Source organism: Oncorhynchus tshawytscha, linkage group LG19 (genome assembly GCF_018296145.1).
Source record: "Oncorhynchus tshawytscha isolate Ot180627B linkage group LG19, Otsh_v2.0, whole genome shotgun sequence".
Classification (NCBI taxonomy): Eukaryota; Metazoa; Chordata; class Actinopteri; order Salmoniformes; family Salmonidae; genus Oncorhynchus; species Oncorhynchus tshawytscha.
Genome location: NC_056447.1, coordinates 54,745,838 through 54,761,975, shown reverse-complemented (window position 1 = coordinate 54,761,975; position 16,138 = coordinate 54,745,838). Strand labels below are relative to the sequence as shown.

The 16,138-nt window shown below is 46.4% G+C and overlaps 1 protein-coding gene across 1 annotated transcript in view; it reads right to left on the bottom strand.

Moving 5' to 3' along the window:
- Positions 1–2,386: 2,386 nt before the first annotated feature.
- LOC112227452 (tight junction protein ZO-1-like) overlaps positions 2,387–16,138 on the bottom strand; it is an 80,813-nt gene continuing 67,061 nt past the window's right edge. Inside the window, exons 15-20 of the mRNA XM_042301908.1 lie at positions 14,854–15,042; positions 13,924–14,060; positions 12,228–12,717; positions 5,783–6,000; positions 5,397–5,540; positions 2,387–4,401 (exon numbers count right to left, since the gene is read on the bottom strand). Of these exons, the coding sequence (XP_042157842.1) occupies positions 4,307–4,401; positions 5,397–5,540; positions 5,783–6,000; positions 12,228–12,717; positions 13,924–14,060; positions 14,854–15,042 (1,273 nt within the window). The 3' untranslated portion in view covers positions 2,387–4,306. The remainder of the gene's footprint in view (positions 4,402–5,396; positions 5,541–5,782; positions 6,001–12,227; positions 12,718–13,923; positions 14,061–14,853; positions 15,043–16,138) is intronic.

Below are 16,138 nucleotides of genomic sequence, written 5' to 3'. Positions count from 1 at the left end.
TTAAACAGCTTCTATCTCAAGGCCATCAGACTGTTAAACAGCTTCTATCTCAAGGCCATCAGACTGTTAAACAGCTTCTATCTCAAGGCCATCAGACTGTTAAACAGCTTCTATCTCAAGGCCATCAGACTGTTTAACAGCCAGCTTCTATCTGCTAACCATGTGACCATTAACATCTGCTAACCATGTGACTATTAACATCTGCTAACCATGTGACCATTAACATCTGCTAACCATGTGACCATTAACATCTGCTAACCATGTGACCATTAACATCTGCTAACCATGTGACCATTAACATCTGCTAACCATGTGACCATTAACATCTGCTAACCATGTGACCATTAACATCTGCTAACCATGTGACCATTAACATCTGCTAACCATGTGACCATTAACATCTGTTAACCATGTGACCATTAACATCTGCTAACCATGTGACCATTAACATCTGTTAACCATGTGACCATTAACATCTGCTAACCATGTGACCAATAACATCTGCTAACCATGTGACCAAATAAAATGTGATTTGATTTGGAAAAGAAGTCAAAATGACAGTTTATCAAAAGTTAGAGAAAATGCCTTTGGTCAGACGAGTTAGTTAAACAGCTGTATCATTTGATGGGTATAAGATATTTTTGTTCTAAGATTTAAATGCATAGAAGAAGAGGAAGATATCATACGCTTGATCTTTTTTGTCGGTTGTTGGAAAAGTGATCAAAGTAGCTGATTTGTGTCAAGTTGCATTTACAGTAAATGGAATGTAGGAAGTGATGTCATAATGGGCCCTTTTAGAATACAGAGGGAATCCCATGAAAGTGGATGGGATGTAAAGAAATGATGTCATAATGGGCCCTTTTAGAATGCAGAGGGAATCCCATGAAAGTGGATGGGATGTAAAGAAATGATGTCATAATGGGCCCTTTTAGAATGCAGAGGAGATCCCATGAAAGGGGAATCGTTTAAAAAGTAATAAAAGATGTCGAAACTTGTATAGAAGCAGCTCAATCCAGTCCGGTCTACACGCTTCAAAGTTTTAACGACATTTCTAGCTTGAAGAGGAGTTTCGTAACTAGAAAAATAGATTTCCGTAATAAAAGTAGTGTAGTGTAGTGCTTGCTAGTTGGTTTTAAAGTATTTATGGTTTTGAAATACAGTGCCTTCAGGAAGTATTCAGACCCTTCACTTTTTCCATTTTGTTTGGTTACAGCCTTATTCTAAAATTGATTAAATCGTTTCCCCCCCTCAATCTACATACAATACCCCATAAAGACAACGCAAAAACTGTTTAATACATTTTTGCTAATTTATATATATGTAAAAAAATTAAATCACATGAAGTATTCAGACCCTTTACTCAGTACTTTGTTGAAGCACCTTTTGTCAGCGATTACAGCCTCGAGTCTTCTTGGGTATGACGTTACAAGCTTGGCACACCTGTATTTGGGGAGTTTTTCCCATTTTTCTCTGCAGATCCTCTCAAGTTCTGTCAGGTTGGATGGGGAGCGTAGCTGCACAACTATTTTCCGGTCTCTCCAGAGATGTTCGATCAGGTTCAAGTCAGGGCTCTGCCACTCAAGGACATTCAGAGACTTGCCCCGAAGCCACTCCTGCGTTGTCTTGGCTGTGTGCTTAGGGTCATTGTCCTGTTGGAAGGGGAACCTAAGCCCCCAGTCGGAGGTTCTGAGTGCTCTGGAGCAGGTTTTTATCAAGGATCTCTCAGTACTTTGCTCTGTTCATCTTTGCCTCGATCCTGACTAGTCTCCCAGTCCCTGCCGCTGAAAAACATCCCCGCAGCATGATGCTTCACCGAAGGGATGGTGCCAGGTTTCCTCCAGACGTGACGCTTGGCATTCAGGCCAAAGAGTTCAATCTTGACTTCATCAGACCAGTAATCTTGTTTTTCATGGTCTGAGAGTCTTTAGGTGCCTTTTGGCAAACTCCAAGCTGGCTGTCATGTGCCTTTTTACTGAGAAGTGGCTTCCGTTTGGTCACTCTACCATAAAGGCCTGATTGGTGGAGTGCTGCAGAGATGGTTGTCCTTCTGGAAGGTTCTCCCATCTCCACAGATGAAATCTGGAGCTCTGTCAGAGTGACCATTTGGTTCTTGGTCACCTCCCTGACCAAAACCTTTCTCCCCTGGTTGCTCAGTTTGGCCAGGCGCCCTGCTCTAGGAAGAGTCTTGGTGGTTCCAAACTTCCTCCATTTTAAGAATGATGGAGGACAGCGCAGATTACTGTTCCATTTGAAAAGAGCCCTCCTCCCTCACCGTTTTTCCCCCTTTCACATCATAGCCCGGTGCACCGCGGTTCAGCTTAATCAAACTCCCCTCAATAATACTCTATGTATTATCTTATCACGATTGAAGTCTCAAACCAAGTACTACTTAAAAAATATATATTTTATTAATACAGTGGTATATTTAGAAATGTGTTGCAAAGGGGGGGAGCATTGAACGTAAATAAAAATAAATTGAACATAGATAAAACTAAATTGCAGTCACACTGGAAAAAAGAAAGCAGTGTCAGATTGAAGCAGTGTTATCATATCAAACGAAAATAGCACGGATGTGCCGTTTTAATAAAATCGTCTATTAGTACAAAAAAAAATACATTCCAATAGAGCTTCCAGTATCACAAGTGGAGAGGGGTCGCTCCTTAAAACAGCTCCCCTCAAGTACAGAGCTTTTAAAATGTATTTAAACCAAGCACTTTTTATATTTTTGTAAATAAGAATAACAAGTTATTTGACTGTTAAAAATGCCTTTAAATACTAGTGGTGTGTGTATATGTATGTTGGTAGAAAAGTTGTATTTTATTACTGCTTAGGTCAGTTCCAAGGCTCAGGGTAAGTATAACCAGAATACAAACATAACCAATGAAATCACTCTTTTTTTTAAATTATTTTTTTTAATAAACAATTATTATTTTTTAACCTCTTTTTATACAAAATGACAAAGATGTACAAAAGTGAATTTAAAGCGAACCAAGGCCATATGCTAGCATTATATACAGCCACAATTTAAACGTTCTAGTGTTTTTCATTTGTAGTATTTCCTCTGAAACGTCAATATGCATAGCAGGAAAAGAAAGCATGACCTCTTCATCAGCCTCATATTATAGTTAATCCAAGTTCACTGATATAATGGGTTCAAAATGCAGTGAAATTACATTTCTTTTGTTCCAATTTCTTTTTTTGTTTGTTTTTTTCCCCCCATAATTTTTTTAAATCACTAAAACGTAAAGATCTGATGTTTGTTTTTTTTAGTTAAAATGCAGATAAGGCATCACTGCTTGCAGTGTAAGATGGGACTTTTAATGTGTTTGAACTTAGTTGTAGCAGGCTTCCGGACCTGAGTCGAAGCACATGCATAGATCTCTAGACAGCTGCAGGAGTTTGTCAAATCAAGTCAGTGACATTTTATTGATCTGTGGTAAAACATTCAGTAGTTCTTCTAAAGATGGACAGACTAATCAAACGGGGGCATCCCAATGCCAATACATTAACTTCAGTCTTCAGTATTACCTTCAAAACGGTGTTGTGTTTTACACGATGCCTACAGTACCAAGGTTCCCTCATAACCCTTGAGTGAGGCTCAGCTGCATTTCCTAAGACCTCAGATATCCTTAAGAGCGAAACGCATGACCACAAACAACCTCACAAACAAAAAAAGCTTTTGCATATATCAACCTTTCTGTTTGTGAGTGCATACAGTAAGTTGTAAAAATTTCCGTTGCAATATTCAATTAATTTTAAAAAAATGATCCTCATCTTAATTTTTCTTTTTTTTTTAAAATGTTCCTCTGTCTTGCAACCTGCTAAAAATTTTGAAAAAAATCTTAATTAGATTATTATTCAGTCAGTCTGTGGCACTGGTCATGCATTCCAACAACAGTTCCATTTTTATTATATATTTTCGTTTTTAACAGCTTTAGATTTTTTGCAAGCCTTTAGTTAAAGCACCAAAAAAAAAAAAGTGTGGGTGGGAAAAGGAGAGCACAGCGCTGGGATAGGATGCTGTGTTGAGACTCCTCCCACTTCACTGGGACTCCTCCTACTTTTTTATAGGGGCGGTCACCATAAACAACTTTAATGTTCAATATTCAAGTTCAAGAACATAAGAATATATTCAAGAATAAAAGTTCGTACTTCATCAAGTCAAGCAGTGCTGCCTCCTGCTGCCTGGGAGGGAGACAACAGGGCAAAGGGGTCACAACAGCAGGAGAGTGGGGGTAAAGTTTCAGTCTGTGGCTACCCCCTGATCTAACACATTCAGTAACAGGCCAGCTGTCTCCCTCTATGTTCAGAAGTGATCGATGAGCACAGACACACAGTTGGCTCCCACCAGGTAGTTGGGGTCTCCTGGAAGAGACTTGTTCTGCCATGTCTTGGGGTCACCTGGAGGATTTAGAGAAACAAGAACAGTTATCGGTCAGTCGGGTTAGTCATTTGTCTTTCTTAGTGTGTGGTTCTTTAAATTGGTTTTGAAGGCCCAGTGTTATGTTAAGAGTACCGTAACAGGCCACAAATAACAGCATATGCCGATGATGATTTTGTGTAAAATCATCAGTCACAGTATGTTGTTTGTGAGAAATATATATTTAGATGCTGTACATAAACCACAGATAGCTTAATACTTCTACTTACTTAAAATATTTTTTTGTCATTTTTTTCCTCAACTGTAGAACTGTGTACATATTCAGCTTCTGACCAAATTTAAAGCCTTAAAAATGGATTAGCAATATGTTTAGTGAAAAGAAAAGAAAAAGATCTCACATTGTAGCTACTGTCAGAAATAACGAAGTAGGTGGATACTGACTGTTACAAAACCCCATGAAGAAAATGCAAACAAATGGAATGACTGGAGCATTGGAACCAGGAGATGATTTAAAAGATTGATGATGATGATGATGATGATCCAGATCTCTCCTTGGCAGGGGTCAATTCCATCTCAATTTATACAAGTCAGGAAGTGATTTTATACATTTAACATTTTTAAAAAGAAGATGGAAACATTTTTTGAATTTAAGAGCTCTTCATTCTGTGTATTGAGAAATCAATTCATTTAAAATATATATATATATTATTGACTTGGAATTTCCATTTACTTGACTGGAACTGACCCCAACCCTGCTCCTTAGTGACAACCTATCAAGTGTACCCTCTATCCAACTCTATGGTGACCCCTCCTCAATCACACAAGGCTCCGACCAATCCCCCAAACCAATCACACAAGCCACCTGAAGCCCTGACCCAACCAATCACACAAGCGACCTGAAGCCCTGACCCAACCAATCACACAAGCGACCTGAAGCCCTGACCCAACCAATCACACAAGCCACCTGAAACCCTGACCCAACCCCCCAAAAGGACAGAGATAGAGGACAGCGTACCCGACGAGGAGTCGGAGGATTTTAGAGCAAAAGACCAACCATCTGGGGTCATAGACGCACAGTGAGGTAGACGCAGCTCCACCGGCTTCAGGAACTTAAGACCGTGAGGCCCACACATCACCAGAGGGCTGAGCAGGGTCTCTCCTGGATGGAATAGACAGAAACAAGACTGACATATTTATATTCTGCTCTGAATATTTTAAGATGTTGACAAACGGGGCGGAAACAGTTGAAAGGGATGGAAGTTAGAGGTGAACCAGGAGATCAAAACTCTTCTTTTTCCCCCAGGGTTCTCAGTTGGCAGCACTACAACTAGATGAAACAGAAGTGAGATATACTATCCACTGGGCACAATGACTAAGAAAACATGTAAGCATTAGAAATACCTTTCTCCTTGTCCAGGGGGGGCAGGATGCTGTTGTCCCGGCAAACCTTGAAATAGATCTCCTGTTCAATGCTGTCGGGGATGGCTCCCTGGGGGATGATGATGCTCACTCCCGTCTCGATGGAGCTCAGCACCCCGCCGTTACAGTTGAAGATCCCACGGGCTGTGGCCACCACTGTGTGACCTTCGTCCTCCTCGTCATCCTCCAGAGCACTGGGGCTAGAGAGGAGGGAGAGTTAGTAGACCATCCTGTCAAGACCACTGGGGCTAGAGAGGAAGGAGAGTTAGTAGACCATCCTGTCAAGACCACTGGGGCTAGAGAGGAAGGAGAGTTATTGACTGTTAGTTACTAGACCATCCTGTCAAGACCACTGGGGCTAGAGAGGAAGGAGAGTTAGTAGACCATCCTGTCAAGACCACTGGGGCTAGAGAGGAAGGAGAGTTATTGACTGTTAGTTACTAGACCATCCTGTCAAGACCACTGGGGCTAGAGAGGAAGGAGAGTTAGTAGACCATCCTGTCAAGACCACTGGGGCTAGAGAGGAAGGAGAGTTAGTGACTGTTAGTTACTAGACCATCCTGTATAGACTAGAGGTTCCCAAACTTTCTCACTCAGGCCCCCCTTCCAGCATTGGGGAATCCCCTGCCCGCCACATCTATGGGCACAAGCACTGTTCATGACACTAACTGTTCACACCCCTCTTGATAGTTGAGAGTGAGGAGAGGTGGAAGGGAGGGGAGTGGGGGGTTAGATGAGAGGTGGAAGGGAGGGGAGGGGGTGAGATGAGAGGGAGGGGAGGGTGAGACGAGAGGGAGGAGAGGTGGAAGGGAGGGGAGCGGGGGTGGGACGTGAGGGAGGTCAGGTGGAAGAGAGGGGAGCAGGGGGTGAGACGAGAGGGAGGAGAGGTGGAAAAAGTGAGTTATACACAACAGCAGGCTACATAACGAAGCTACAAGGTCATAAATACGCATCCTCAGATGTATAATTATTCCATTGCTTGTGTGTGACATTGTTCAAGACAGGTAATGAGTGTTGATACAGTACGTTTGATTTGGTGTGAGGCAGAGCTACAGAAAATGACTTCTACAACATCAGCAGAGAAGGAAAAATGCGGCCATAGAGGTCATACTGAGAACTGAGCTTTAACATTCAGACGCTTTTATCTGGAGCGACTGTGGCCCCAGCGGGAATCAAACCCACGATCCTCGGCTTTGCACGAACCACGCTCTACCAACGTAGCCACGCTCTACCAACGTAGCCACGCTCTACCAACGTAGCCACGCTCTACCAACGTAGCCACGCTCTACCAACGTAGCCAACGTAGCCACGCTCTACCAACGTAGCCACGCTCTACCAACGTAGCCACGCTCTACCAACGTAGCCACGCTCTACCAACGTAGCCACGCTCTACCAACGTAGCCACGCCCTACCAACGTAGCCAACGTAGCCACGCTCTACCAACGTAGACATGCTCTACCAACGTAGCCACGCTCTACCAACGTAGCCACGCTCTACCAACGTAGCCACGCTCTACCAACGTAGCCACGCTCTACCAACGTAGCCACGCTCTACCAACGTAGCCAACGTAGCCACGCTCTACCAACGTAGCCACGCTCTACCAACGTAGCCACGCTCTACCAACGTAGCCACGCTCTACCAACGTAGCCACGCCCTACCAACGTAGCCAACGTAGCCACGCTCTACCAACGTAGCCACGCTCTACCAACGTAGCCACGCTCTACCAACATAGCCACGCACTACCAACGTAGCCACGCTCTACCAACGTAGCCACGCTCTACCAACTTAGCCACGCTCTACCAACGTAGCCACGCTCTACCAACGTAGCCAACGTAGCCACGCTCTACCAACGTAGCCACGCTCTACCAACGTAGCCACGCTCTACCAACGTAGCCACGCTCTACCAACGTAGCCATGCTCTACCAACGTAGCCAACGTAGCCATGCTCTACCAACGTAGCCACGCTCTACCAACTTAGCCATGCTCTACCAACGTAGCCACGCTCTACCAACGTAGCCACGTAGCCACGCTCTACCAACGTAGCCATGCTCTACCAACGTAGCCACGCTCTACCAACGTAGCCACGCTCTACCAACGTAGCCACGCCCTACCAACGTAGCCAACGTAGCCACGCTCTACCAACGTAGACATGCTCTACCAACGCCACGCTCTACCAACGTAGCCACGCTCTACCAACGTAGCCACGCTCTACCAACGTAGCCACGCTCTACCAACGTAGCCAACGTAGCCACGCTCTACCAACGTAGCCACGCTCTACCAACGTAGCCACGCTCTACCAACGTAGCCACGCTCTACCAACGTAGCCACGCTCTACCAACGTAGCCATGCTCTACCAACGTAGCCAACGTAGCCATGCTCTACTAACGTAGCCACGCTCTACCAACTTAGCCATGCTCTACCAACGTAGCCACGCTCTACCAACGTAGCCACAACGCCACGCTCTACCAACGTAGCCATGCTCTACCAACGTAGCCACGCTCTACCAACGTAGCCACGCTCTACCAACGTAGCCACGCCCTACCAACGTAGCCAACGCCACGCTCTACCAACGTAGACATGCTCTACCAACGTAGCCACGCTCTACCAACGTAGCCACGCTCTACCAACGTAGCCACGCTCTACCAACGTAGCCACGCTCTACCAACGTAGCCAACGCCACGCTCTACCAACGTAGCCACGCTCTACCAACGTAGCCACGCTCTACCAACGTAGCCACGCTCTACCAACGTGCCACGCTCTACCCAACGTAGCCAACGTAGCCACGCTCTACCAACGTAGCCACGCTCTACCAACGTAGCCACGCTCTACCAACATAGCCACGCCTACCAACGTAGCCACGCTCTACCAACGTAGCCACGCTCTACCAACGTTAGCCACGCTCTACCAACGTAGCCACGCTCTACCAACGTAGCCAACGTAGCCACGCTCTACCAACGTCCACGCTCTACCAACGTAGCCACGCTCTACCAACGTAGCCACGCTCTACCAACGTGCCATCTCTACCAACGTAGCCAACGTAGCCATGCTCTACTAACATAGCCACGCTCTACCAACTTAGCCATGCTCTACCAACGTAGCCACGCTCTACCAACGTAGCCACGTAGCCACGCTCTACCAACGTAGCCATGCTCTACCAACGTAGCTCTACCAACGTAGCCACGCTCTACCAACGTAGCTACCAACGTAGCCACGCTCTACCAACGTAGCCACGCTCTACCAACGTACCCACGCTCTACCAACGTCACGCTCTACCAACGTACATGCTCTACCAACGTACATGCTCTACCAACGTAGCCACGCTCTACCAACGTAGCCATGCTCTACCAACGTAGCCATGCTCACCAACGTGCTCTCTACCAACGTAGTCACGCTCTACCAACGTAGCCACGCTCTACCAACGTAGCCACGCTCTACCAACGTAGCCACGCTCTACCAACGTAGCTCTACCAACGCTCTACCAACGTAGCCACGCTCTACCAACGTAGCCACGCTCTACCAACGTAGCCATGCTCTACCAACGTAGCCAACATAGCCACGCTCTACCAACGTAGCCACGCTCTACCAACGTAGTCACTCTCTACCAACGTAGTCACGCTCTACCAACGTAGCCACGCTCTACCAACGTAGCCACGCTCTACCAACGTAGTCACGCTCTACCAACGTAGTCACGCTCTACCAACGTAGCCACGCTCTACCAACGTAGCCACGCTCTACCAACGTAGTCACGCTCTACCAACGTAGTCACTCTCTACCAACGTAGTCACGCTCTACCAACGTAGCCACGCTCTACCAACGTAGTCACGCTCTACCAACGTAGTCACGCTCTACCAACGTAGCCACGCTCTACCAACGTAGTCACTCTCTACCAACGTAGTCACGCTCTACCAACGTAGCCACGCTCTACCAACGTAGCCACAACGTAGCCACGCTCTACCAACGTAGCCACAACTTAGCCATGCTCTACCAACGTAGCCACAACGTAGCCACGCTCTACCAACGTAGCCACAACGTAGCCACGCTCTACCAACGTAGCCATGCAGGATCAGTTAATGAGTCTGTAATTATGGCCGTTGCCTGTATATGATGCAGTTTATGCCGTGTGCACAGAATTAAATAGAACATTTGTATTGTATCTTTACGGCTTGAGTCCATGTCATGAGATTAGTGTGTGTAGTCAGCCATAGATTTTTTACATTTTTATTTAACTAGGCAAATCAGTTAAGAACAAAATCTTCATTTCAATGACGGCCTACGAACAGTGAGTTAACGGCCTGTTCAGGGGCAGAATGACAGATTTGTACCTTGTCAGCTCGGGGGTTTGAATTTGCAACCTTCCAGGTTACTAGTCCAAAGCTCTAACCACTAGGCTACCCTGCCGCTAACCACTACTACCTGACCAGATTACTACCTCATCCCCTTATCTAACAGGGTCTACCTGACCAGATTATTACCTCATCCCCTTATCTAACAGGCTCTACTACTACCAGAGCAGATTATTACCTCATCCCCTTATCTAACAGGCTCTACTACTACCAGACCAGATTATTACCTCATCCCCCTTATCTAACAGGGTCTACTACCTGACCAGATTATTACCTCATCCCCCTTATCTAACAGGGTCTACTACCTGACCAGATTATTACCTCATCCCCCGTATCTAACAGGGTCTACTACCTGACCAGATTATTACCTCATCCCCTTATCTAACAGGGTCTACTACTACCAGATTACTACCTCATCCCCTTATCTAACAGGGTCTACTACTACCAGATTATTACCTCATCCCCTTATCTAACAGGGTCTACTACTACCAGATTATTACCTCATCCCCTTATCTAACAGGCTCTACTACCTGACCAGATTATTACCTCATCCCCTTATCTAACAGGGTCTACTACCTGACCAGATTATTACCTCATCCCCTTATCTAACAGGGTCTACTACCAGACCAGATTATTACCTCATCCCCTTATCTAACAGGCTCTACTACCTGACCAGATTACTACCTCATCCCCTTATCTAACAGGCTCTACTACCTGACCAGATTATTACCTCATCCCCCTTACCTAACAGGCTCTACTACCTGACCAGATTATTACCTCATCCCCCTTATCTAACAGGCTCTACTACCAGACCAGATTATTACCTCATCCCCTTATCTAACAGGGTCTACTACCTGACCAGATTATTACCTCATCCCCTTATCTAACAGGCTCTACTACCTGACCAGATTATTACCTCATCCCCTTATCTAACAGGGTCTACTACTACCAGATTATTACCTCATCCCCTTATCTAACAGGGTCTACTACTACCTGATTATTACCTCATCCCCTTATCTAACAGGCTCTACTACCTGACCAGATTATTACCTCATCCCCCTTACCTAACAGGCTCTACTACCTGACCAGATTATTACCACATCCCCCTTCTCTAACAGGGTCTACTACCTGACCAGTTTATTACCTCATCCCCTTATCTAACAGGGTCTACTACCTGACCAGATTATTACCTCATCCCCCTTATCTAACAGGCTCTACTACCTGACCAGATTACTACCTCATCCCCTTATCTAACAGGCTCTACTACCTGACCAGATTATTACCTCATCCCCCTTACCTAACAGGCTCTACTACCTGACCAGATTATTACCTCATCCCCTTATCTAACAGGCTCTACTACCTGACCAGATTATTACCTCATCCCCTTATCTAACAGGCTCTACTACCTGACCAGATTATTACCTCATCCCCTTATCTAACAGGGTCTACTACCTGACCAGATTATTACCTCATCCCCCTTACCTAACAGGCTCTACTACCAGACCATATTATTACCTCATCCCCTTACCTAACAGGCTCTACTACCTGACCAGATTATTACCTCATCCCCTTACCTAACAGGCTCTACTACCTGACCAGATTATTACCTCATCCCCTTATCTAACAGGCTCTACTACCTGACCAGATTATTACCTCATCCCCTTATCTAACAGGGTCTACTACTACCAGATTATTACCTCATCCCCTTATCTAACAGGGTCTACTACCAGACCAGATTATTACCTCATCCCCCTTACCTAACAGGCATGTCATTGGGCACAGTGTTGTCTGTATAATGCTGTGTTCAAGTGATGTAATAAGTACGACAACTGTATATACCGTTTGTGGGTGTAGGGGGGCGGGGCTAGAGGCAGAACCAGACAGACTACAGTGCAAGGTGTATAGTAAAGTCTGGATAGAAGTATCAGATAAATTACCATACTGAAACAACCTGCCAAACAAACATCTAGCCATTTCGTCAAGATGTTCGGATCTTTTTGGCTTTAACGGCTGCCGGACCAGAGTTCGAGTTCTGTTCAATGTTACACAACCCCCTTGAATTCACTTCAATGGTACATCCTTACCTGACAGGTATGGCCTTGGACACAGCATTGTTGACTAAGTTGTTGTGCTGCTGGTACTTGGGCCCCCTGTTGTCCATGGTGCGTGTGAACGTGTCCAGTCCACTGTCGTGGTCCAGGGCCTGAGGAGACAGTGGAGGCTTGGTCCTGCTGTTGTTGTTGACCACGCTGGGTTTAGGGTTGCTGCTACTGATCAGGAGGTCTGTCTTCCCACTGTCGTTGGGGAGGAGGTTGTGGTTGAACTTGGGGCTTTCAAACTTCCTCTCAAAGGGCCGGGCTGAGGAGGTGTACGGCTTAGGGACGTATCGGTTGTAGCTTTGTGGGGTGGGAGTGGTTCCAGGGGTTTTGGGGGGTGCGTCAGTGCCGTTGACCCCCACTGGGGACCTCTGGGCCAGGTAGGGCTGGGAAGGGGGGTCCTGGAGGACAGGGGGGCGGAGACCAGAGAGGTCAAGTTTTGGAGAGGAGCTGAGGAGCTGGTCGGGGTGAGAGTTCACTGGAGAGAGAGGGAAAGAGACGTGACTACATAAATCCAGAGGTCAACTAGGGATGTGAGTACCTACATAAAGCCAGAGGTCAACTAGGGATGTGAGTACCTACATACAGCCAGCCAGAGGTCAACTAGGGATGTGAGTACCTAATTCAACTAGGGATGCCAGCCAGCCAGGTCAACTAGGGATGTGAGTACCTACATACAGCCAGCCAGGTCAACTAGGGATGTGAGTACCTACATACAGCCAGAGGTCAACTAGGGATGTGAGTACCTACATAAAGCCAGAGGTCAACTAGGGATGTGAGTACCTACATACAGCCAGCCAGAGGTCAACTAGGGATGTGAGTACCTACATTAAGCCAGAGGTCAACTAGGGATGTGAGTACCTACATAAAGCCAGAGGTCAACTAGGGATGTGAGTACCTACATACAGCCAGCCAGAGGTCTACTAGGGATATGAGTACCTACATAAATCCAGAGGTCAACTAGGGATGTGAGTACCTACATACAGCCAGCCAGAGGTCAACTAGGGATGTGAGTACCTACATACAAGCCAGCCAGAGGTCAACTAGGGATGTGAGTACCTACATACAGCCAGAGGTCAACTAGGGATGTGAGTACCTACATAAAGCCAGAGGTCAACTAGGGATGTGAGTACCTACATACAGCCAGCCAGAGGTCAACTAGGGATGTGAGTACCTACATACAGCCAGCCAGAGGTCAACTAGGGATGTGAGTACCTACATAAGCCAGCCAGAGGTCAACTAGGGATGTGAGTACCTACATAAAGCCAGAGGTCAACTAGGGATGTGAGTACCTACATACAGCCAGCCAGAGGTCAACTAGGGATGTGAGTACCTACATTAAGCCAGCCAGAGGTCAACTAGGGATGTGAGTACCTACATTAAGCCAGCCAGAGGTCAACTAGGGATGTGAGTACCTACATACAGCCAGCCAGAGGTCAACTAGGGATGTGAGTACCTACATACAGCCAGCCAGAGGTCAACTAGGGATGTGAGTACCTACATACAGCCAGAGGTCAACTAAACTATTACACTTAAAGATGTCAATTTAATTCTAAGTACTTTTAGCTACCACAGTGCTCTTTAACAAACATATCACTGTCTTTGATGGAGGTGGCTCCACTAATATTAGATAACACTTAGTGTTCCGTTAAAGATAGAGATCCCCTGAGACATCTATTCTTACCGTCGTTGGGGATGAGTTTGGGCAGGCTGTTGGGTGGTACAGCAGGACTGGGTGGTCCGTACTGAGACACCGGGCTGATCTGGGGGAGGGGCTCGTACCTCTTCTCTACCGGACTCACCTTCTCCACAGACTCGGCCCTAAAGCACAGACACAAACAGAGAGGGTGTGTTTAAAGATCAACAACGTCACAGTCGAATTGGGCAGAATCATTTAATCTACAAATCACTGTCACTTTGAAGCCCCAACAACTCATGTGATCAAGATTAGCAGTTCTGCCTCAGGACTTGATCCCCTCAAACGCGGTCAGCCTGACCTCCGGGCAGTCAGCCTGACCTCCGGGCAGTCAGCCTGACCTCCGGGCAGTCAGCCTGACCTCCGGGCAGTCAGCCTGACCTCCGGGCAGTCAGCCTGACCTCCGGGCAGTCAGCTTGACCTCCGGGCAGTCAGCCTGACCTCCGGGCAGTCAGCCTGACCTCCTGGCAGTCAGCCTGACCTCCTGGCAGTCAGCCTGACCTCCGGGCAGTCAGCCTGACCTCCTGGCAGTCAGCCTGACCTCCGGGCAGTCAGCCTGACCTCCGGGCAGTCAGCCTGACCTCCGGGCAGTCAGCCTGACCTCCGGGCAGTCAGCCTGACCTCCGGGCAATAACCATAGTGATTGTACTTATCCTCTCAGATCTATAGTACACGCGCCTTGGGGCTAGCTGTTGATTTGGGTAGGATTGTGGGGGCAAGCCAGCTGGGTCTGCTGTAAAGGAAATGGTTCTAGGAGTTCTGGGTAGTGTAGTTTACCTGTTTGTAGTTGGTTATGGGTAATATAGTATACCTTTTGTAAGGGTAAGCCAGCTGGGTCTGCTGTAAAGGAAATGGTTCTAGGAGTTCTGGGTAGTGTAGTTTACCTGTTTGTAGTTGGTTATGGGTAATATAGTATACCTGTTGTAAGGGTAAGCCAGCTGGGTCTGTGGTAGGAAGCAGTTGACGCCAGGGCTGGGGTTCATGGCCTTGCTGTCGAAGCTGCGTCGGTCAAAGTAGGACAGCTGTTTCCTGTAGTACTCCTCATCCTCGTCAGCATCGCAGTGGTCCAGGGGTTTAGCCCCAGGGGGATTCTGGGACTCGGGGGCTCTGAGGGGGTGATGAGACACATCAGGGTTGGGGCTCAATTCCATTTCAATTCAGAAAATAAAACCCACATTCCAAAATGTTCCAAATGGAAGAGAATTGTAATTAGAATGTCAGTGTACTTCCTGATTTCACTGGAATTAAAATGGAATTGACCCCAAAACCTTTATACACTTACGAATCTATTCCACAAAGTAGAGTGAGAGACAGAACGGGCAGTTAGAGAGCCACACAGGAGAAAGTAGAGCGAAGGACAGACATTGATAACAGAGGGACATACGGTCAGACATTCAGAACTAGTAACACCGACCAGAGGGAGGGGGAGAGAGAAGGAGAGAGAGAGAGAAGGAGAGAGAGAGAGGAGAGAGAGCGAGAGAAGGAGAGAGAGAAAGAGAGAGAGAGAGAGGGGGGGGGTCTGGGGTCCGCTTACCAACCAAGAACTCCCAAAATGGGACAAACACCAAATTTAAACTCTGCATGCAGAAATCTCCAAAAATATCCTCTGTGTACAACGTAAAACACCAAATAATGCATGCAGAGCAGAATTAGGTCGATACCCGCTAATAATCAAAATCCAGAAAAGAGACTAAATTCTACAACCACCTAGAAGGAAGCGATTCCGAAACCTTCCCTAAAGCCATCACCTACAGAGAGATGAACCTGGAGAAGAGTCCCCTAAGCAAGCTGGTCCTGGGGCTCTGTTCACAAACAAACAGACCCTGCACTTCCTAACCTCCTGCCAAATGTATGACCATATTAGAGAGACATATTTCCCTCAGATTACACAGACCCACAAAGAATTAGAAAACAAATCCAATTTTGATAAACTCCCATATCTAATGGGTAAAATACCACAGTGTGACGTCACAGCAGCAAGATTTGTGACCTGTTGCCACAAGAAAAGGTCAACTAGTGAAGAACAAACACCATTGTAAATACAACCCACATTTATGCTTATTTATTTTCCCTTTTGTATTCCCTACTTGCACATCATTACAACACTGTATATAGACATAATGACAATTGATCATTAATCGTTACAACACACACACATACATATACATATATATATATATATATATATGATGACAATTGAAAT